At 31.4% G+C, this 24,954-nt stretch overlaps 1 protein-coding gene and 1 long non-coding RNA gene across 3 annotated transcripts in view; both read right to left on the bottom strand.

The window, feature by feature from the left end:
• Positions 1 to 952: 952 nt before the first annotated feature.
• LOC134283480 (venom allergen 5-like) overlaps positions 953 to 24,954 on the bottom strand; it is a 41,908-nt gene continuing 17,906 nt past the window's right edge. For both annotated transcript variants that reach the window (XM_062765930.1, XM_062765931.1), the window contains exons 2-9: positions 15,353 to 15,492; positions 14,275 to 14,496; positions 13,979 to 14,079; positions 13,711 to 13,796; positions 3,464 to 3,496; positions 3,186 to 3,287; positions 1,709 to 1,831; positions 953 to 1,218 (exon numbers count right to left, since the gene is read on the bottom strand). In XM_062765930.1, the coding sequence (XP_062621914.1) occupies positions 1,169 to 1,218; positions 1,709 to 1,831; positions 3,186 to 3,287; positions 3,464 to 3,496; positions 13,711 to 13,796; positions 13,979 to 14,079; positions 14,275 to 14,496; positions 15,353 to 15,492 (857 nt within the window). In that variant the 3' untranslated portion in view covers positions 953 to 1,168. The remainder of the gene's footprint in view (positions 1,219 to 1,708; positions 1,832 to 3,185; positions 3,288 to 3,463; positions 3,497 to 13,710; positions 13,797 to 13,978; positions 14,080 to 14,274; positions 14,497 to 15,352; positions 15,493 to 24,954) is intronic.
• Positions 20,348 to 21,152, bottom strand: LOC134283479 (uncharacterized). Its single transcript, XR_009995488.1, has 2 exons — positions 21,055 to 21,152; positions 20,348 to 20,495 (listed from the first exon to the last, which is right to left on the bottom strand). It is a non-coding gene; the product is annotated as an uncharacterized LOC134283479 (long non-coding RNA).

The following is a 24,954-nucleotide window of genomic DNA, read 5'->3' as shown; positions in this document are numbered from 1 at the left end:
TTTGCTGATATTTTTTCGTGAAAAAAAATCCATCTCGTACATATTAAATGGATATTGTGCTTCGTTTCCCCAACACATTTTTGAATTAATCTTGGGAATTATTTCTTTTTACACTTTTTTTGATTTTTTTTTTACTTTTCGATAGAATAAGAAATTCATTTGAAGTAAATCAATAAGCAAAGGAAATGATCAGTTCAAAAAGCAATATGACTTCAATTTTTAAATAATATCCTAATCAATTTAATCGATTTACCTTTGGTACAAAATTTTCCCTTCCTTTGAAATATGTAAATAAAAACAATGAACAATCACATTAGTACTGTAACAATTTTTAAAGTGTGAAAAAAAAAAGCGAGAGATTGGATGCTTAAATGGAATATATTGAAATAAGGAACATTATTCGAGCCCATAAAATAATACAACATAGGAACAGAACCTCTAAACATAAGAGGTTGGATCAGGTGCCATAGAGCAGTGAGCATTCCCTGGCGACCGTTGTCACATAACTTCAACTTTATAGAAGTATTGCTGTAATAACAAAACGAGAGCTTTTATTGATAGCAATAAACTATTGTTGAAATCGTTGAATGCTTATGATTCTTTATGTAAAATATCCTGAATGTTTTTCTTTTAATTTTTTTAATTTAGCGATTTTTATATATATTTTTGAATATCAATAGTTCAATTACACCCCTTCTTGAAAATTCCCCAACATTATCTTTTTGAAGTCGATCTAAAGATTCGCCTAGAAAATGGACATCTTGGAAAATTCCAGAGATGTATTTTAAGACTTTTAGTTCCTAATTTCGAACTTAACAGTTATCTTCTTTCTTTTATTTTGAAATGACAATCGTAAATTACAGTTCATGTTAATCAACTTACTAATTTGAAGCATAAGGTCAGATTCTCATTCACATATTTCTGGATAAACTTGCATAAGATATTTGGGGGAACATGTTTATTGATCAAAGACACACAAAAGACAAAAACATATATATTCATATGAAAATGTGGATTCAATGTCTACCCATTATGCAACCTTGTGTTATCAGTAATATCCAAAGTGTCCAAAGTTTCTGACAATCATTTCCTATGTTTGCTCAATGTACACTTCAAAGACTTCTTCAATAAATGGAAAACAATGCTTTGTTTGAATCATTCGTTCTCATTAATTCCCACGTCTTCCCATCGTTTGATTTTCAGCCATTGGATGTCGAGCTGAAAAAGGAAATATCCATTAATTTTGATAGACATAAAAAGTGAGCAGGAGCTTGATCAGGAAATTAATGATGAACTTAAACTTAGTATTGACCTTTTTAAAACTATACTATTTCATTGCATGCAAAGTTAAGTGAAAAGACGTAGTTTTTAAAACTATTAATTCAGATCTCTCGCAATTTCCAATTCCGCATTTCAAATGTATGCTTTAAATATTGAACTCAATTATTATGCTTAATTTCCTTGCTTTAATTGATCTACATTAATGTTTCATCTTCTCATATTTCATTATATATTAACATTTTCCTAATGCAAAACAATTAAACCCTTGACCTTATAATGATAATGGCCTTTGAATGATATTCAATATTTTCAGAGATTAGCATAACTTAGATTCTTTGGTATTTTATAAATACTCGTATACATTGCCCTGTATTTCAGAGGGATATCATTTTGATAATTTCTAAGTATTATTTAATATTAAACTCACTGCAATCACATTTAGCGGGGCAGTATTCCTTGAGGATTTGAGCATCCTCTGACATGCAGTCTTCTGTGGTCACCAACTCACAAATGTCCCAGTTTTCATACATTTGGGGATTTACGCAGTCTTCTGTTCAAAGGATTTCAAAGAATTTTAAATATGAAAGGCTACTTAGACACAACTTTCCTAGCAACCCTCTTAAAAATTCAAATGAAAAGGCTTATCTGATTTTTTTTTCCAACCACTTTCATAAATTTAGAAAGATATTTCTTTGAAGTTATATTCATTGGTTGTAGTAACATTTATAAATTTTCTAATCCTATGATCTCAAAAGCACGTAGTCGAATCCTTCTGTCTTGATTTACTTTGTCTACAAATAAAGAAATACGTCTATTTCCTTTCTTAAAAAATGAAAAATCAGGGACTTTCTTGTCTAGGTGTAACCGTAGAATTGCAATATTTAAGCCGCTGTAACAGCTGCGTTCAAGGAAATGGTTGTTTTTGTCTAAAGAAACTGTAGATTTCTTTTTATATCAAGTTGAATATTTTTCCACACATCTGTCACTTTAGACTTACGGTAAGTCATAAGTCTTCATGCAAAAGAAAAAATTCAATGTCAGACAACTCCAATGCGTCATTATTATTACCTTCCTTCATAAGAAATAGCCAAGACCAAGGACAGAGGCACCTCTAGAAGGGTCATTTATTTGTCATATTGTGTATGTTTTCTACATAAGCTAATTTCATTTTTCAAAGAAAAAGAAATCAAACATATACAGGATGAATGAAATGTAAACCGGAATGGTCACTCAAAGAGAAACACTGAAAGCTTTTGATAGATACCTAGATGACATTTATTCACCTAATTGTAATTTACATTTATATATATTTTTTGATTGAATGGCTTTATCATCCTAATGAGATAATTTTGAGTTGTTCCAATAAAAGTAAATAATGTATTTCACTTTTTGTTACTTTTTTTCTCCGGTAAGTTTAAACTTTTTCTTGTGATAAATAACCGCACAATCCCCCAAAGCAATAATACGTGTTCCCATTTAATTTTTGTCCTATTCGAGTGTATCATTAAATCTCTTTTTCTCAGCCTATTTCTTTTGACAGCAGGAAAGTTACAAATGTCAATAGCTCCTTATTAAGCACGTGGGATTCATAAATAAAATAAACAGCTAGTCAGTACACCTAGGGCATGACTAGATAGCTAAAATACATCAATCTAGTTTATTTTTTGTACAATTAAACTTCTAGGCTCATTTTAGCTAAGAAAGTACATAAGTAGTTACATGTAGCAAAGAAGTAAAAGAAAATTGAGTGACGGAGGGAAAAATAAAAAAAATTGCTAACCTTCATATTCAAAAATATAACCATGATAGTTCATTAAACAATACGAAAAGATTATGTTTCATTTTAATCATACATTATTCATACTTAAAAATATATATAATTTTGGTCTAAGATAACATTTTACCGTCACAGTTCGGGCCTTTTCCGTAGAGGCATTCGCAGGTACAGGTAGAGTTTACCAGTGCTCCAACACCTATTCCTGGCTTGTTGCAGGTTTTTCTGCAATCTATGATATTCAAATTAACATATGCATGTTAAAGACACATCGCTTTCATCCTCATGTAATTAATATGATTTATATAAAAAAAAACAATGAGTCAATGTCTTAAGTCAATTGTTGATAAGTCATTGGTATAAAAAATCAAGATCAATATCATTAAGAAAATGGGTATTTAAACTTACCACAACTAGCACTGTTCTCCGTTTTGCAAGTATCTGCAAAGACAACAAAAACGTTTTTCACAAAGAAAAAAAATCAAGAGTAACTTTATAAAATATATCTAGCTAGTTTGTATATATACAGAAGTTCTTAATGTACTTAAAGAAATTTAACCAACTTTCTATGCTCAGCAGCAAAAATATTTTTACATACAAAACAAGTTTATTCATACAATTTATATTCGTTCATGATTTTTGTACGCATGCTTTGGGAACGATTTAATAAAAAAACAAAAAACATAATTTAGAGATTAGCATCTGCCCTTTTATGAGGATTAATTTATCCGTAATACATAAACTGGCATAAAGGTAAAACCATTCCATAAAACAACTGCTAAATGTCTTTCATCTATAAAACAGGGCTAGTCTTTAACTGCAAGTAAATGTAACTAATGCCCTGTAATTACCATTTATGATCTGTTAGAAATTGAATTCCTACATTCAGAGAAATGAAAACATTTACAAAGGTGATCGGAAATGATCGATTAGACTTTATATAAACATAAAGGATCAAATGATGTAATCTACTATCATTGAAAAAGTACACATTACTGTGATCGTAAATCTGTTGTACTATAAAAAAGATATGGTTATCTTAAATACGGTTAACTATTTTAAGGAAATTCTTATATGTATATTTCAATATATGAAATATGTGACATTGAAGCAATAATAAATAAGAATACAGGGCAAATTATCAATGCATTTTAATAAATAATTTTGTAAAGTAAATAAATGTAATAAAAATACGAAATAAGTGATAATTTATGTTATGTTCCAGATATTTCAATATTATTTAATTTTTATTGAAAACCCTTGAAAAATAGATATTTGTTCAAGTATGGATAGCACTCGCACACAAAGCTTTTGTCAGGAAGAATCAATATGCCGTTGATGATAGAATGTAAACTGTCTTTGTTATGATGTCAATGGCCGAGATCTTGTGAGGTTATGAAAGAAAATAATACCATATTAATGTTACCATGGTGATACTTACCTATATAAAATATATAAAACATTAATCAGATGAAAATAATCTATTAAACATCAGATGAAAATAATCAATGAAAACTCTCTCTCTCTCTCTCTCTCTCTCTCTCTCTGTGTCTCTCTCTCTCGTTGATTTCACATCAATAACATACTAGCTTATTTTATCTGCAGGGAAATAATTACATGGAATCTTTGATTCCATAACTGAATTCCCTGAAAGACTAACACCTCTGTATTCCTGACTTTTATTTTCATCTTTCGTGATAAAAATCAAACTCTCAACGCCCGCGGAATGCCAATCCCTCTCTACAAATTGTTGTTAACGAATTAAAATCACCTTCCTTCCTATAACATCCTATGCATTTATTTCAATGTATCCTTTATTTGATGAAGCAGACCTAAGCTTGTGTGAAAGAGAGGAATTGTCTTAACATCCATTTATTGTTTTATTTATTTCATCAGAACCTTTTTTGATTGTGAAAGTAATTGAAACGTAAAATTGTGTTTTATGCATTCGCTCAGTTATGATAAGAAATTTACTATTCGAGACATTAATTCTAGATTCAGGGACTTTGGATTTTATTAGTTTTATCTTTGATTTGATTTGGACATATTTCATTGTAATTCAAAATTACAAAGGGATTGGGCACAAGTTCTTAAAACTTGTAGCGCCCTTTTCCTATCTTTATCTTTAAAAAAGAAATATGTAGAAAAAATGATTTTCTTCGAATATCAACGTTTACATATGATGAATGAAAAATGAATCACCTTTTAATATCAATATTGTATATCACATGGGAAACTTCTAGTTGATTAAACCTTTTTTGATTGTGAAGGTAATTGAAACGTAAAATTGTGTTTTATGCATTCGCTCAGTTATGATAAGAAATTTACTATTCGAGACATTAATTCTAGATTCAGGGACTTTGGATTTTATTAGTTTTATCTTTGATTTGATTTGGACATATTTCATTGTAATTCAAAATTACAAAGGGATTGGGCACAAGTTCTTAAAACTTGTAACGCCCTTTCCCTATCTTTATCTTTAAAAAAGAAATATGTAGAAAAAATATCAACGTTTACATATGATGAATGAAAAATGAATCAACTTTTAATATCAATATTGAATATTACATGGGAAACTTCTAGTTGATTAACTTTGTACTTAGCAATGATGTAAATGTTCACTGGACATATAATTAAGCAAAAAATGGTAAAGATGCCCTCAAATACGGTGCTCACGCTAGTCCTCTTGATCTTTTCGATTTTTAAATGACTTTTTGTTGGATCCATCTCTTTATCCCCATAACAAGTCTTTAACCTATATTGGTGTCCTACGCCTTCCCAAAGGGGTTTTGATTTTACTGAACCTAAAACCTACCAATACTGGGATTCTTCCGTTTCCACTTGGAGATCAGTTTGTTTTATCACGGTTTTTCATTTGAAAAAGTATTTCACACAAAAGACGAGAGTTTGTACATCAAAATGATTAAGTTCAGACCTCATTATCTTATGAATTTTTTTTATTTTCTATGCACCTGTATCCCCCAATTAAAAGAAAACTTAGAAGACCAATTTCATGCTTTAGATCATTGAATAGTAGAATCTTTATCTGCTGCCATAAGTTTTTCCATATTTGTAATTTAACGTTTTCTGTGCCTACTCCCTGCTTCCCCACAAAAGCCAAAAATACTCTATGTGTAATGATTCGTTTCGGTATTGAGTTTGAATCGTTTTCACTTTTTTTTTGATTGTTGGGAATGATATTAACTAACTTTGATTTGCACAACATGAAAATTACACTTTAATATGACTAATCACAGCTATTCCCTAGAAGATAATGCTTAGATCGAATATTCAATTCTTTAGTCTGGTTAGGTTGAAAAAATGATATGAAAAAGTCGTCATCACATGCGTCACAAGTAAATAAGTGAATATTTATTCCAAGTTTACCCTGGGTTTTGCGTTAGCGTAATGAAGTAAAATAAAGTCGAATCCTATATAAAACAGTTTAAACAACATTGATGGTTAAGTATTAAAAATTGGGATGGAAAGAATCTTCCAATAATTTGAAGGTGAATATGATTGTTATCCAACTTGTTGTGGGTTTTTATACCCTCGCCAAGGCCCTGGGGAAAACAAAGAAATCGTGAGATAAAAATCATATCCTACTACAAATCATGGGATATTCTATATACATTACTCATAAATTCATCAGAATGACTATGAAATTTACTAAATACTAGTACTATTTCTATTTATCATTGAGTCAAATGCTGACTGATTTTTTTCATAATTATTTGTAATTCCATTATTTATACAGCAATATAGCTTCACCAGAAGCTGCATATGGAATTTTTATATCTTAGTTGATTCGATACACAAGAGCACTCTCTTCGTATGAACGATTTCTAAAACGAGGTAAATTATTAACAAACAAGCTGATGAAACAAGAATTTCAACAGTCTCGTTTAAAGTCATCATTTCGTAAGTTTTATGGGCGATACAATGACCTTGTCATCAGCAAATACAATTTATCATTGAGTTAAATGCTGATTATCGTTTTTCATACTTATTGTTAGTCCATTATTTATACACTGAATTGACGATGGATTTTTCCGTTATTTCCCGATCATGACAAGAAGCACACGACAGGTGTGACCGGTCGGCAGGTGATGCTCACTACTCGATGGCACCTGATCCCATCGCTGATGTTTTGGAGGTCCGTGTTTGCTATGTTCCTATTTTGGATTGTTTTGTGGACATTTGATCTTGAGTACTGTTCGTTATCTCCGTATATTTCTTTCTAACAAGTATTTTGTTAAATCCCTGTAGCATGGCAAGTTTTATTGAATAGTGAAAAAAAATGAAATAATAATAATAATAAAAGATCTTAGCCAAAGTTTGCATACAAGTTTAGAATAACTTGGCAGAGTTGGCATGTGTGAACAACATATGGATCGTATCACGATATAGAAAAAATAATTTGTCGATGGGAAAGCCGACTTGATCTTTTTTTCATATAACTAAGTAGCGGCTTTTTCTACCGTATTGTCTATTCTTAATACAACGTCAAAATATGCGACAAATGAGTAAATCGCTTTACAACTTTAATTTCAGGTCGCTAAGATAAATGAGACGACAGGTAACAGATATATTGAATCGACATGTAAATGAATAAATAGTTTAAGAACTAGAAAACAAATATCAAAACATTTATTGCATTTAACTTATTTTACGAATAAATGTATAATTTTATGTGTAAAAATATTCTGAAGAAAGAAAGCTTACAAAGCCCTTTGCCCTTTTGTATTAAAGGAGAGAGAGCTAGATGAACTTATGAAAAGGGAATTTAAAGATTCAATAGAATAAAAATAAAGAAGTACAAAAAGTGGTATATGTACAGAATTATATTGTAAATATAGTTTCCTCTTTGTAGGACTTGAAGGAAATATGTTAATTTCAAAAGCTCTTGTGTGAGACAAAATTGCCAATTCTATTTTTATTATATATTGAACTATAACAAAAGATGTAGACTTTAAAGACATTTTTTTTCAAATGTATTCGATATTAATATATCAAAAGAAAGACAACTCTTAATGCATGAAGTTCGCCATGACTAGCTGCGCCTGACAATTATTTTATTCATCCTTGAAAATGATATGAACATGGGTAGGTGGTGGAGGGTATTAGAAAAAACATCGTAGTTTTAGAATGTTAAGACACTTTTATTTCAAAGCTAGCTCCGATAGGTCAAATAATGATGTTTCTATCATATATTTCAAATTGTCATTAAAAGTAAAAAAAGGGGATTTAATATTCTTGACTGGCATTGCACGTTACTATACTTTTTGAACTATACTATGAAAACGCTTATTTTCTTTCTTGCATAGAGGACTGGGAAATTTTAAAAGATTTTAATGACATTAAAGTATTAAATCTAGAAAGCAATAAATAATCATAGCTTAAATAATAGAAGATACATTGAAAAATAAATATGTATAATAGTAAAGTAACAAATAAATTTTAGTAAGTTTTTTTTTATATAAGTTACGTTAATATCATATGTAATTTTACCATTTTTTTGTATCTTAAAATTAGGGAATAACTATCTTCTAATTTGGTATTTGCGACCGTTAATGCTGATTTAACGGTCGCAAACTGAGTTTTCCCGGCGACGCGTAAGCATTAACGGTCGCAAATACCAAATTAGAAGATCAGTTATTCCCATTCTAATGCAATCCACGCATTTTGTTTTTTGTTTACATCTCATTTTGTTGAGTTTCGTTATATATGAAATACGTCACGGAACATTGTGATTTTGCGTCGCTCAATTATGACGTCACAATGAAAAGCTTTCTGCCTCTTTAATGCTCGTTTTACTGCTTTAAACATCAGTACATTAGCCAATGAAAACGTGTTTTACAAAACAATTGCATCAGAATTGTGACTGAATGGGCACTTAGAAATAATGTACAGATAACCGTAAGATATATAAAAAGCATAGCGCTCTCAGAGAAAAAAAACTCTTGATAACATTAGGATACTTCCAAGAATCAAAGTTCACAAACATAAGCTTAATAAAAACTTCATCCAGAATATATTCATCATAGAGACATTGCTTAAAATGTATGAAAATTTAAGCATATTAAAGTTAAAGAATTTTAAGGTTAGAAACAAACGTTAAAAAAGAATCAAACCATAGAAAATCTAGGAAATCAGCTCTAATCTTTAGGTAGTCTAAGGTATTTTTTAAACGGACCATTGAAATCCTGAAGATATCAACTTTAAGGATCAAACCTATAGAAATATACATCTGAAATCATTTAGTTGTAATAACTAGAAGTGTGGAAGAGTAAAAGGTTGAAAGTAAAATATACGGAGATAAAGAATAGCATTTAAATTCTAAAGTCCATTCAAACAAAACAGATCAGAAGCCATGCAAACAAGGGCCTCTTAAACATCAGTTGTAGGACAAGTCGCATTAGAGGAGTAAGCACGGGAAGTTATGTTAATAATGTCCTAACAATAAGACCCTGAATAGAGATTATTATAAGTAGGAAAATCATCAGTCAGTATTTGACTCAATAATTCATTGTATTGTCTGACAAGGCCATTTTTCCGACCATAAAACTTGCCAAATAATGACTTTAAACAGGACTGTTGATTTCCTTGTTTCATCAACTTGTTTTTCAATGACTTGTTTCTTTTTATAAAGTGTTCGTATTAAGAGCATGCGCTTGCGTATTGAATCGACTAGGAGACATAAACCCCATACACAGGTGATAAGGATATACTAAGATAAATAAAATAAGTGAATGTTCTTGATCGCGTCAATGCCTATCTTGATAAGGATCCTCAGTTTTTAAGATCTTATCCGAAAGACTCACAACTTTCACTTCAAATTACCAAGCAAAGCGCTTGACAAACGAACAATTGCTACCTGGTTTTCTTTATCGACAAATCGCTGCCGTGATTCGAACACATGACCTGATGACCACGCAACGAATGCCCTACTGACTTAGCTACTGTGACAATATAAAAGACAAATTACTGCTTTATAGCACTTCAGAATCGGAGTTTTTTATATATGAAATGAAAGATATGGAGAAAAACGAACAGTATTCAAGATCTGTTTTAACGAAATAATTTTGCAAATGACAGTGATAAGGTAAGTAAATTTACGAGTTCCATTTTTATTGAAAAAGCAGCTGCCAATGATATCAAAGAGCCTGGATTTTATTTTATCGCGGGGAATGGTGTGTATAGAGTTGAAAAGTTGTAAGTTTTTAAGCTGTTGATTTTGGTAAAATCTTGTGATTTCCTGTTTAAAAGTTCCTGGAAATTATAAGTATCCACATCTGATTCACACCATTTCTTGAATATATTATTGTACAGTTCTCTTGAAGATTCTACTTAACTACTGTTAAAATCTGAGTGAAGCTTGATAGAACGTTCACTGGAACCCGCTGTGTATCTTTGTTTGTAAGGATTCTTATGAAGTTTCGGAATCCAACATGTATATGGTTGTTCAAATTCATTTTGGTTCTTTTAGATATTAAAAATATTCAAAGCGAGCATATGATTTTGAAGAATTTCTTTCCTTAGAAAGAGAAGTAAGAAGTATAATTATATATAATTAATATTTGGATTACCACTTGTAGAATTAAATCGAAGTTCTTCTAAAATACAACTTACAGTATGAGCCTAACAAATTTAGACAATGTTGTTACCTGCTTTGTCAGCAGGGACCAGTACGTACTGATCATGTAACCTATCTAATTCTTTTTTCACTTCTGGATGACTGAATACAGAAGGATAGATGATTTCAGATTTCCCCTGAATCTTTTAATACGAGATTTTAACATGAATCTGATACATTTCATCCATTCTATCAAAGTGTCAACGTCTTCTTCATATTAGGCCCATCGCCTGGCGTAATCTTCAAAAGAATCCATAAAAGTTCGACGCCAGTTGAAGGATCGGGATTCCCTAAACTTAGGACCTTTAAGTGATTTAAGGTCCTCATTATTAACAATATTTACGTTACCTTTAATATCGTGTCCAGCAGGACTATAATTATAGGGTGAAGAAGAACATGAACACTTAGGAGGATTATGTTTCAGATACTCGATATCAAGGTCATGTAAACTTTTTTGTATTTAAAAAGTTTGGAAAGCCAGCCAAAAATAAAAAAAATGTTAAAAGTGAAGAAAGCGAACAGAATTTGATTTTAAAAAATCTACAATCATCTGAAATCTCTAAATAGGGAATAAATAAAAAAGAACATTCAAAATAAAAGCTCAAGAAGTGGGGTCGGAAGCACTTTATAAATACTTATTAGTTAAAATATATAAAATAAGAGAATCGTGGTTTGTTATTTGGAAAAATCATATCTTAAAACAATATCAAAATCAAATAAACCATAGGTAATCGTATCGTGGACATACTAATGAATTAGAAACATGTCAAACAAGCATTCTGAGAGTATTGCGTACTCAGTTAGCAATAATTTTCCTCTACTGTGATCCCGTTGTTCTTAAGGATAACATTATATAATACCCTGCATATTGCGATACTCTCAGACACTTGTTTTGCATTGGTATTGTATTTGGTTTTTTTTTTATACAAGTGGTAATTCAACTTACAACCCCATAGTTCCCCCTTTTTCATGACAATTTTTTTTCAAAATCATTTATCAGCTTTAATTATTTTTGATATTCTCGACAAACAAAAAAAAAATTAATTATCATGCTTATACTGGATTTCGAAATTTCATAAAATTTCTACAAACAAAGACATATAACAGGTTCAAGTTAATGTTCTACCAAGCATCTTTCTTCATACCTCTTTAAAATATAAGCAACAGTGAATGACAAACTTCATGAGTACAGTGAAAAAATTACATTTCAGAATATGTGTAAAACATACGCAAATATTTGCAAATGTAAAAAATGCAGAACTTTTGGACAATTAGAAATCACAAAATTTTACTGAAAGCAATAACAACAATTATAAGGCTTTTTGTTTGTATATATTTAGCATTTCCAGACGATAAATTACAATACAGGCTTTTTAATATAATCGACAGCTGCTTTTTCAATAAAAAAGACACTCGCAAAATTTATTTAACTTGGCATTTGTCATTTGCAAAATTACTTTAAAAAATTAATAGTACACACAAGTCACCTTTTATGGTCATTGCAATGGTTTGTGGATTTTCCAGGCATAAGAAATAGCACATTGTAGGTGACAGATCAGCAGGTGAGGCTCATTCCTCTATTGCACCTGATCCCACTTCTGATGATCAAGAGATACATAATCGTTCTGCTCCTGAGTTTTATCATTGGAATGAATTTTTGAGCTTAAATAATCTCCGTATATTTCATTATGTAATTTAATTTGTAATGTAATTCATTTGTTTGTTTAATTGATTGATTTTGTATATATTGTTTTTTTAATTTTTTGTCTTTTTTGTAAAAAAGAAATAAATAGAAAATCATCGATTTGATGTCGATTATCAAACTCGTAATTTTCCGTATTCATATTAGTGGATTTCGTCCATATCACGTACGCATATTGAATCGAATGCATTAACACAAATATATATAGGTTCCAGCACTTATAAACGTAGCCTTGGCTTTATTAAAACGTCTAAAATAAAATTAGCCGAAATAACATTGTTCTAATTATTTTGTGTGGATGTCACTGACTTTAAAATATGAAGTATTTATATAAATTCAACATTGCCCTTTTTGTAATGCAAATAAGGACTCCTTTAAAGATAAATGAATTCTATTCAGATTTAAAAAGTTTATGGTTAACATATGCAACTGTTTTTGTACCATGCACATGTACCGTTGTGCTGTGGATTATGGAATATTTAATACTCTTTATATTTAAATCTCCGATTTAAAAAAATCGTTTAATTGTACACATAATTGTGTACTAGATCCATTATTGGATCCATAATAATTTTAATAGACTTTTCATTAAATAAATATTTATTGCATATTGCATCTAAACAGAATTTCTAAACAGTATTTCTTTACTCTAAAAATTGTTATTCTTATATCATATCAAAATGATAAGACTGATAATTTTTTTTTTCAAAAAAAGACAATAAGAGTTGTCGCTCTTTAGACAAGACAGAATTTTCTTCTTTTGTATGTCGTGGAAGAATTTCTAACAACCGTCATTGATACATATTTCAGACAGCGTGAGAATATCGAAAGGTGATCTATTTCAAAAGCTACAAATATCACAAATCTGTATAATAAAACATAAAGCCATTGAAATTTCAGAGGTTGGACCACGAAAATGGGAAAAAAATATTCCTTTTAGCAATTTAGAATTCCTACCCGACTTTCAAAAACAGATATCAAGGTTATTTACTTTCAAAAAATGATTACAAGATCATTTGTTTTAATGGACGTCATTTCTTCAAATATTTTAAATTTTACTAATCTATGAATTCATGAGAGCTATGCAAATGGCAGATTTTCCCTCAAATCCAAATAAAACGTGAAGATAAAGAACAGCGTTCGAGCTCGTAAAATCTAAAAATATTACAATATTGTGAACAATACATAAACATGGCCTGCTACAAATTCCAGGGGTGAGATTAGGTGCCCAGGAGAAGAGACCATCTCCTAAATCTAATTAATATCGACAGTTTTTATTTTCTAAAAACATAAATAAAACGATATTGGGATACATACCGCACAGTCCATCATTACAGAACGACGTTTGATGTTCGCAATGTGTGCAGACATGGCCTTTCTTGAAGAGTTTATGACTTTCCTGGCTATAATAAGCATTAAAATAGATATCAATCAATTCGAAATGTAATAAATACATGATTATTTATTCTACGTGTATCTGTGTCAAATTTGGTTTAATAATCTAGAAAGAAATGCATTTGCAATATCAATGCTACCCATAAAAAATGAATGCTATAGCAACGAAAATTACAAATTAATCTCGTACTTTCCCTCATAAATGCATAAAAGAACATCGTAGGGAATTTTATGACTGCTACAATTTCTTCGAAAAGCACATCCCAAAAACCGTAATTGTGCCCTTATTATCTGAAAATAGAATGAATGGTTACTATTATCAAGATTGTTGGTCATGATAGACGGTTAAAGATTTGTTTAAACAATTTACCTGAATAATAATATAGCTTAGTTATTTTTGTAATTTGAAAGATGGATTTTAAATAGATCTATCATAGAAAATACTTATCCACTCTTCAAAAAAATCAATGCCTTTTAGAAAAATACCGTCATAAAGTTTTGGCATTCTTCAATATCGAGACATGTTTCAATTTCCGGAATAAAGTACTGTCCCTCTCTCAGCCAGTCACCGATCACTTTCGTCAGATTCCCATTCCTTGTTATTCCTGCATTAATTTGCCTCCCAAAATAATGATTTGAATTTTCCTCAGAATGTGGCATACATGATACCCGTTGTTCGGCTTCAACCGCTAATAGATTATTCCATACCTGTGACAAAAAAAAAAAAAGAATCGCAAACATATAGTTTAGATGAAAAAGTTTTTTGAAAATTAAATTACTATCTGATTGACTAACCCATAGTTCAACAACTTCTATGAATTTGGCCGCCTGTTGCTTTAAATTCCAAAACCATTGATATTTTTATATTTCCATTTCGAATTTTTCTCTCTGTGATAACTCTTTGAAAGTTAGCGGAGTTGATTTCTCGATAATTCTACCGGTATTTAAATTAGGCAGGTCGATAGGTCAGGAGCTAAGGAGGCCTAATATGCATGCAAATCTCGTACGCATCTATCTCTGTGTCTGACGCTAAGGAGGCCAAATATGCATGTAAATCTCGTGCGGCTGCCTTTGTGTTTGACGTCAGTAGGCGAGGACTATTGAAATTGGCATGGGAGTCCTCGTGTAATTTAAATCGATGTCTACATTTTTAAGTCTAAATCTACAATAAAATTTCAGAATGAAATGGAAATATAAAGAATCACTGTCTAGTTAGTATAGTGTGCCAAGGGAATCAACGATGGTGGGAAACATGGGATAATTTATGAATAACGGACTTCGTCCGTTATGCAAATTATCCCATGTTTCCCCACTATCGTTGATGCTCTGGCATACTATACTAACTAGACAATGATTCCTTAAATATATCAGATGTTATTTTACATCAATACCTCGGGGATGAATAAATTGCCAATCCTTGAAAATGCCATGATACTGGTATCCTTTAAAATACCTTTACTTGTGCAATCTAGTTAAGAACCTGTATTTCTAATACTATTTGTTTTCTTCATATATTTCATCAAAGAACATAATAATAATGATGTTTTTCCTCGGAAATACTTACTAGTGAATTCATATTTGATATCTGGCTTGATAAGCCCTGTTTGGCAAAATTCCTTCTGAACGAGTTGTGTATCCGTAATATCTTTTGAATTTCATCCTGATGAATACATACGATATTTTGTATCAAAACTGCCGAAAGCACTAAAATATATTAAAAAAGAATTAAATAAGAAGTCTTATTTTTTTTATCAAAGAGACAAAATATATTAATAACTAGAACGATTTCGTTGCAAGCAACGAGGTCTTCCGTCGGATTCTTGGAAAAACAACCACGTAAAGTGATTAAGAAATTTAAGTCACAAGGGGGATTGAACCCAGATCGCCAGCGTGAGAATCCAACGCGCTTTTTTTCTCTTTTATTCCCAACGCGCTAACCATAACGCTATTGGGACTACAGCTCTTAATGTACTTGTATATACCTCTGCAACAGTACACCTGTCTACGATTTATGAAAGGCGTGCCACTATTCATAATTTCGCGCCAAACGCCACGAGTAAATCTTTGCGCCTTTTCTTTGGAATGTTCCATTAAATAGGTTTGATTGATAGCTTCAATGAAATTAAGAAAAAAGAACTTTCTTATAGCCTAAATTTTGAGGTTTAAAAAGTATATTTAACACATTGTACACATTCTATACTGCATATAGGTAAGTAACACTAAAGCAGTGAAATGGTTATAATTCTAACCTTTTCTTAATTTCCTGTTTATCCCCAAAATAAACTATCCCGATTAGTTACACTGTCTTGCCCTACAACGGTCAAGGAATCAGATACCATTGATGTTCAATAACTTGAATTAGATCTTTGAAAAAAGAATGTTAATATAAAATCCATTAAACAAACTTATTAAAAATGGTTTGCTTATTTTTGTCTTTTGTATTAGTTTAATATGACACAAGTGTGCATAGGAAAACAGTGGTTACGTTTCATACTTCTATATGCATCGATATTGTTTCTTTAAAAACTATTACTTTTAAATATGATTTAAGATGTTTTTCCCTGGTGTAAAACAAAAAAATAGTAGGTATCTCATTTCATTTGCACTATTAGTCTTTTCTTTTTTCTACTTTGAGAAACAGACAAAGCCAAGTATAGAAGACGTTTGAGAAGACCTTGGATTAAAATGTTAGTTTGACACAGATTTGCAACGTAACTATGACGTGACAATCCAAGTATTCCTTCACATTTCATTAAGGTCTTCCGTTTCCAAGACCTTCTACTGATTCTGTTGGTATAGGTTATTATTCTTTTTTTTCTTCTACTTCCTAGACGCCAACTTTGAGGCCTCATATCTTATTAATTTCTCAAAGGATTTCGCTCAGATTTTCAGAGTTTATAGACGTTACTAAACTCTATCAGAATAACATTTGAAAATTTCATTTCCGTCTTTGAGCTATTTCCCTTTAAACGAAAATTTATAGGCTTTCATTTGCAGACAAAGGCTGGAGATGGCATAAGCTGGAGCAGAAATTCAACTGATTTTAGATAACAGAAGGATTGAAGTTCTGCGCTCAAAACGGTGCTAGATAGGGGTCAAAAATTAGAACTCCCAAAACGAGGAAATTTATATATATTTCCTTATGTATCTTTTAAACTAAAAATTAAAATTAAATTAAATTAAGACAGGTTGAATAAAGGTTGTGCACAATTTCAAGATCTTTAATTTCACATCATTAAAAAGGGGCTGGCCCCTCAAATTAGGGATCTGGGGCCCTTGAAAGTTTTTGCTTCATAACTCAAAAACGGCAAATATTTCGATATGATTATCGATGGGAAATTTGTTCTTTAACATATTATTGATCTCATGAAAACGTTATTTTGTTCGAGTCATGGGCGGAAAGCTTTATAGTCCATGTACAGGTAAGTGATTTTATACGGCAAGTGAAGAGGAATTCTTTATGCGTATAACATATATAACTGAAATAAACTGGATAAAAATAATTTACCTAACTAAATTGAGTGTTAAACTTTGTTGAAATACGGGTTTTGACGTATTCTCTAGCTGGAAGCCTTACAGATTATTCGGAGCCAACTTCTCCAATTGTATTAAGTTTGAAAAACAAGACGGGAGAGAGGAAAAATACATATCATCATCCCTTCGATTAATATTCAATATAGCATTATTTATTTTTGAAAAAAACTTTCAAGCTTAAAATAATTTACTGTCATTTAATTCATACATCGTGAATTTTCCTCGGACCCTTACTGCTTTGTGTTTACTGTTATGTAATCCCGCATTGACCTATATACATTCAGAGAGTCGGATACATCGTACCGTGTGAAATCTTGTTTCAACAAACATTTGCATTAATATTTTCTCCGTTTGATGTTGAAACAAACAAAATATTAAGTTAATAAAACAATGAATTAAATAATTCAGTCTTTAACTAATCATGTTTTACATTTAACATTTACAACCCTTCTTTCGATCAAATGTTGCATGGGAAACATAACGTGAGAAATCTCTGTAGCGAGGCTTTAAGTGGACGGGTACACAAAATTAACATTGCCGTTCTATTTTCTATCGCTACCACATGATTTAAGTTAATTATTAGCTTATTTAAGTTAATTATTTTTAAAAATCATATCGGGTCTTTCAAGTGATTTACTGTCATTTCTTCGATTTTTACACACAAGTCCTAGAGTTATCTAAAACGATGCTAGGTCATCGATTTACTCAGTTTAAAATCAAGAAAATGTATTATTTGTGTAAATCGTAAAAATATTTCTAGACACAAACATGAAGGTTTTCTTGAAAATGTACGTGTATATATTCAAAGATTTAAAAGTATTAAATGTCGGATTCTATTCTTTGACGAATGAATAAAAAGTGCTGCGATTTGGCGCTTTTCTCGGCTCCTCGGGCACCCCTACTATTGTTATTGTAATTTAAATTCAAGACACATGGTTTAGGTTTACCTATTCAAAGGTTATAGGTTAGAACCGGTTTTATAAATAAAATTGGCAGTAAACAGGAAATTGCTATAGTCCGTTTAATTCTTTTGAAAACATGTCCTGTGAAAAATGTGTTTCCAGACCTTTCTGAAAGACTCATGATTTTCAACAGAAAAGGGTGGCTAAAGAGGGGGGGGGTAAATAAAAAGAATATATTTTATCATAGTTTACAGCAAATATTAGAGCTCATTAGTGACCGATACGCTGGTAAAAAATGTGTAATATCATCTACACTGACAAACCTTTGTTTGACTTATATGGTTACTGTCGCTATATGGCTATTGACTATGAAAGATGTCACGGGCGTTTTTATTTTGTTGTTAACTAGAAAAAATATGTTTAATAAATTGTAGATGTAGTTAGTGTCAAGTTCCGAACACCAGCACTTTAAGGGTAAGGAAAACGAGAACCTTCTCGTATGCATTTAAATGGACAAAACATTTTTTACATAACTATACTCGTGGTCACGTGTTTTGGCCAGAGAATCCACCTTACAATTGTATTCACCGATAGTACAATGGAGGAATTTATCTAGCGTAAAATTCTGTAGTTTTCGTAATAACCCATAATGCAATTCTCATTCAGCTGATTGGTCAGTTAAAGTCACATTGGTGCATTGTTTGCTAATCTGACGCCAAAAAATATAGTCCGGATTCCCATGCAAAAACATTTGTCAAAAAAGAAATTTTAATTCATGATAGCAGAAAATTGTATCATAAATAATACTTATAATTTAAATTTGAATGAATTCAAGAGAGATCAATTGAAGTACATTTCTACAGAATGATATTATAGGGTGGTGAAAACTAAAACGCAACATAACTTTTCTGTTTACCATGTCTCCACGTGGTAGTCACTTCCTAGCCACATTTCCATGAATAATTTACCCTATCTCGCTGTAGTCTCGCGAACTCTCGCCAGAGCCACTGCCAGAGCTACTCTGAACTCATCGGATTTTATAATTTGTAGAACACAGAAAAATAAAAGGTTCCGAACACATTAGTAGGGGTGTCAGGTAAGGCTGTCAATACATCTATAGACGAGTTCATCGGTTACACTGAAAGGTGACACAGGATGACCTATCGATAACATTTTCCATAATGATCTGCCAATTTGATAGTAATTTTAATTGCACATGTACATAAATTAATGTTAAAGGTTCTACCATTAGGAGGTAGATTATAGTTTCGTTATTAAAAAAATTGGGGATATCACGGCTGCAACTTGTTTTTGATTTGTACGGATGATTCTATTATTGGAAAGGTACAAATGTAGTACGAAGGATTTTCTTAGGTCCTAACCCCCTCTCCACTTTGAAGTTAATGCAATCGCTACATGTATACGGGCGTATATCAAACTATTCTAATTGCTTTATATCAGAGAAATTTGCGATGCACTTTAAATTAGCAAATACAAATAAGCATGACAAATGCACATAGTAAACTGTAACTTGAAGTGATGTTTCCAATTCTCATGAAAATCGAAAATCAAATTAAGCAACTTAGTTCGAGTTTTGCATTATTTACTACAGAACTTAAAATTGTATTTTACAGAATGATATGCTTATGTATTTTTTTATTTCCTCGAATAAAAAAAAATATCACAGTGACACGATTTTACGGGTACATGATTGTAACTAAGTACATGCAGTTTTACATGGAAGAGCACCCAAAATATATACATTCAGAGCTTTCAGAATACGAGAAAAAAAATGAGTAATTAGACATTTTTCTAACAAATGCAAAACTGCATCTAAGAAAGCCGTGCAGTTGCAAGCCATTCTTTCGTGTATGATTAGTGGACTGAGAGATGTTTAAATTTCCTCTCATCGCGATACGTAACCCCCCTTCCCCGAAATGATACAATGTAATCCTTCAGAGTCGAGAATGTCAATTGGTAAGTTTGTTCAAGTACATACAGGTCAGGGGTGGTGTTTAAATCCAAGAATAATCAATAACCTATTTTATGCCTTCCTCTTTCATCATAACCGAAATGATTTGCTCAGTAAATGCTTCTTTAGCAGAAAACACACAACAACAGGCTATATTGCGAAAAATTTTACTCAAATTGAGATAAAATTTTTAAAAATTATAAAACATGTAAAATACATACATGTAAAATCCAAAATTATGACATAAGATTACATAATCAACTATAACTAAAAAGACAACAAAAAAACATGCAAAAAACCTTTCATAATCTTTACAAAAATACAAAGTAAGCTTGGCCTTGCAAGGGGTCAACATCCTTGATCAACATCCCCTTACCAAATAAAAATTAAATTCAAAGGCGATGCAGGGGATGGTGGGCGGGATTATTAAAAAATCTGCAGAGCTTTTTCACAGTGTTTACATCAGGGACGCTAAAATTGTAATATGATCGGTTAACCAATCAGAAATCAGGAAAAACTCTGATGCATCGAGGCTCACCACGGGTTACACACTAAATAAGATTGCATACAGAAATTCAACAAATAGAATAAAATCCATGATTCACTCGTTTACATAAAAACAGTTATTAAAATAACTTTCATTTATGCCTTCCTCTTTCATCATAACCGAAATGATTTGCTCAGTAAATGCTTCTTTAGCAGAAAACACACAACAACAGGCTATATTGCGAAAAATTTTACTCAAATTGAGATAAAATTTTTAAAAATTATAAAACATGTAAAATACATACATGTAAAATCCAAAATTATGACATAAGATTACATAATCAACTGACAACAAAAAAACATGCAAAAAACCTTTCACGGTAACAAACACATACTCTCCATAATACAAAAATACAAAGTAAGCTTGGCCTTGCAAGGGGTCAACAGCCCACCAGGAAAGAGAACACTTTTTTTCAAATATATGAAACATAAAAACAAAGGAGACCAGAATTTATAACATCAGATCTGATATCAGTATATACAAAATGTATCATGTTTCGTTGTAATGGAAAAATGAAGTCCATTTGGGTGTAAAATGAGATGCCGGCCCAAGCAGACATCTACTAATAGATATACATGTAATTTCAGCTCAAATTCTGACATGATGTGGTTTACAGCTAAGAAATATTGAAACATTTAAACATCACAATAAATGTGTGCTATCTAATTAAAATTGTGTAAAATTATTGAACATGACATACAGGCAATACCGGCCCAAGCAAGTATTGCTATAAACTTTTTAATTTCTAAAACTTATGCAATCAAGCATCGAAGTGTGTACATGTACTACATGTATTAGTTTCTTCGGGTAATGAGAGGTACATGTACCATTTTTTAGCTGCATTTGATTTCCGGAATTTTGCATTGCATTTCCGACAATTAATAATTTCATTTCTAAACATTCATTATTTTCATTCTGCATTTTTACACTATATTTCTAGCAATTTAAGCTAACAAACTAGATGGAATCATAATTTTAATAGAATATATTTGGTGAAAGGCTAGTTGCAGATCTGTAGCTCGCTAGCTGGGATGGATCACCAGAGAGCTACAGTGCCCATATCTAAAAAATATGCTTATTGCGTACAAAAAATGCGCTTGGTTCTGGATTAATTACTCCGAATTTTTACCTCAACTGCACAAAAGATGGATTTCAAAATGCTCCTGAGACCTCTATCAAGTATATGTCAAGTATACATGTATGTACTAGTACTTGACATCTGCAAGAAGCTCTTCTATCTCTAGAACTGCCTTCTATCTCAAAAGTGGGAAATATTTTGGTAAGTAATATTGAACAAAAGATGTTCAAAATAGTGTTCTAAACAATATGCAGCATTTCATTTCTTGCTAAACGTCCTCATTAAAGAGTTAAAGGGTTGGCCCCTTAAGATTTCTTTTGCAAATATCTCAAAATCGAAAAAAGAATCTCTGAATAGTTGTTGGATAAAAAGTGTTCAAAATCCTAAGAGCTTTCAGGTCAAATCCAGAAAAAATGGCTGGCAGGTCTGATAGAGCATTAAAAAATCTTGATACACTTTTTTTTTACTTTGATGATTTCACTTCCGGTTCGAAGATTTTTTAGGGTCAGTTTGTCCGCCTCTTTTCTATAAAACTGCTCATCACAGGAAGATGAAAGTTTTAGAGAAGATAGAGCAACATATATAGATTTGCATTGTGTTGTTAACTTTCACCGGAAGTACTGCACGTTTACGCTCGGTATGGTCTAAGAAAAGTCATATTGAGAGTTTCTAAATTTCTAACACTTTCTCTATGATATCTCTTTACTTGTAAATACTTTGTTAAAACATATAAAACAAAATTTGTGCAGAATTAAAAGGTCTTTTAAATGATATCATGATAAAAAGGCTGTCCCCTAAATTAAGGGATCTAGAGGGGCGGAAAATGTTTTCCCGATATTTCAAAAAGTATTGAGAATCTGTAATACATCAAAGAAGCAACGTTGTTCAAAATGTCAAGTAAAATCTATTGCAATCATCAGAATACGTCCGGTGACCTCACTTCCGACCAAACCGGAAGTAGTCAGAAAATGCATATTTTTGCGCTTATTGAAACGTTTTTGGGAAACATTTGTCACTGGAAGCATAAAACTTAATTTTCCGTTAGTCGATGTCACTTCCGGTCGAACCGGAAATAGCAAGAAATTGCTTACTTTTGCAATAATCAACACAGATTTGGAAGATTTAAATCACTGGAGACGTCATTTCTCTTTTTTTAAAAATAAAATTTACTTCCGGTCAAACAGGACGGAATACCTTCTCGTTGCTTTGCAACGAGCTTTGCTCTAGTTTATCTTACGTTTATTTCGTTCAAGCAAACGCTCATCTGTCTCCCTTCGCGCTAAATGTCGGTGTCTACAGATAGAGCCGCTTCATATTTTTAAATATTAATATCTGAAGTTTGGATTTATCAATACAAAAACAAGTTATATAGAAAGCATTATTTGAAGGCTTTCTATTACCAGTAAAAAATAAATGAAAAATATGAAAAACAAAAAAGTTAGAAAATACAATTTTTTAAATTTGCATCTCCTAACGACAGGAAGTACTGACGACGAAAAGTCGCGTCCTGGATAGTTCTTATCTATTATCCCTTAAAGTTTCACATTGATATCTGTTACTGTTCTTGAGATCATCCATGGACAAAATATCATTTTAATTTCAGAAAATGGTTCGTAACTTGGCACGAGAGAAGAATTTCCAAAAAATCGCTCGGATAGACCAAATTCATGTTACAACATATCTTCTCTGAAAAATTCATATTAATCTATCCAGTAGTCTTTGATAAATCGCGTGCACAAAATTAGAAAGTCAAAATAACTAGATACGATCTCGTTGCGAGCAACGAGAGGTCTTCCGTCCGATTCCGAAAAATAACCCATAAAATCGAGCTGAAAATGGATTAAACATATTTTTTGGACACACTGGTAATTGTAACGGGTCACTAGCGTGAAAATCCAATACGCTTATCGATTACACTATTTGAACAACTACTCTAAATTCACTTGTATGTACATGTTATTCTGCAACAATTAATATATCTTGCAATTATCATAGGAGGGTCACTATTTATAATTTTGCGCCAAACGCCACGAGTAAATCTTAGCGCCTTTCCCTTAGAATGTTCCATTAAATAGGTGTGATTGTTTCAATCAAATAACAAAAGAGCGTTCTAATCGCCTAAATTTCGATGTGTGGAAAGTATATTTAACACATACATGTAACATATCGTTTATAGGCAAATAACACTTAAGCAGTGAAACAGCTATGAATGGAAAATGTTTTTAATTTTCCTTTTAATCACGACAGTGGACTATTCCGATTCCCTACACTTTCATGAAAAGTGGTATGTTTCACCGAAAAAATAAATGCCTCGATAACCCTGCGAGGTTCAAGGAATAAGATTCCATTATGTTCAATAACTTGCCTTGAGAAAAAAGTTTATGTAAAGTCAATTAAACGGTCTTATAATATAGGTATCTTTTTTAAAAAACGTTGTCTTTTTTTAACAGTTGTCTCTTCTATGAATTTAATATGACACAAGTGTGCATGGGAAAACAGAGGTCACGTTTTGTACTTACTATGTAAATTGTTTTTTGAAAAACTATTACTTATAACTATGATTTAAGCTATGTGTTTCCATGATGCAAAACAAAAGATAGTAGGTATTTTCTATTTCTACTTTGAGAAACAACCTAAACCAATTAAAGAAGACGTGTAAGGAGACCTTGGATTATAAATGTAGTTTGACACAGAATTGCAACGTACCTACGTCGTGACAATCATTCCTTCACATTTCATTGCTTTTTATGTTACTTTCGTTCAAGTAAACGCTCGGCTGCCTCTGTAAAGGAGTTGACAGAGACCGCCGCCATTTTGGTCCCGCTTCAGATTTTTGAATGTTAATATCTCGAGTTTGGATTTATCAATTTACAAACAAATTATATAATCAGCCTAATTAAGAAGGTTTCTATTAACCATACTAATATACTTCGAAAATATTGAAAAACAAAAAAGTTAGAAAATTCGACTTTTTAAATTCGCATGCCGTAACGACAAGAAGTAGAGACGACGTACAAAAGATTGCGTCCTGGATAGTACTTATCACGATCTATAATCCCTGAAAGTTTCACATTGATATCTTTTACCGTTCTTGAGATTATCCGCGGACAAAATGTCATTTTAAAATCAGAAA

This window comes from Saccostrea cucullata, unplaced genomic scaffold (genome assembly GCF_032062105.1).
Source record: "Saccostrea cucullata isolate Sc308-1 unplaced genomic scaffold, CSIRO_AGI_Scuc_v1 ctg425, whole genome shotgun sequence".
Classification (NCBI taxonomy): Eukaryota; Metazoa; Mollusca; class Bivalvia; order Ostreida; family Ostreidae; genus Saccostrea; species Saccostrea cuccullata.
This window is presented reverse-complemented; position numbering and strand designations above follow the sequence as displayed.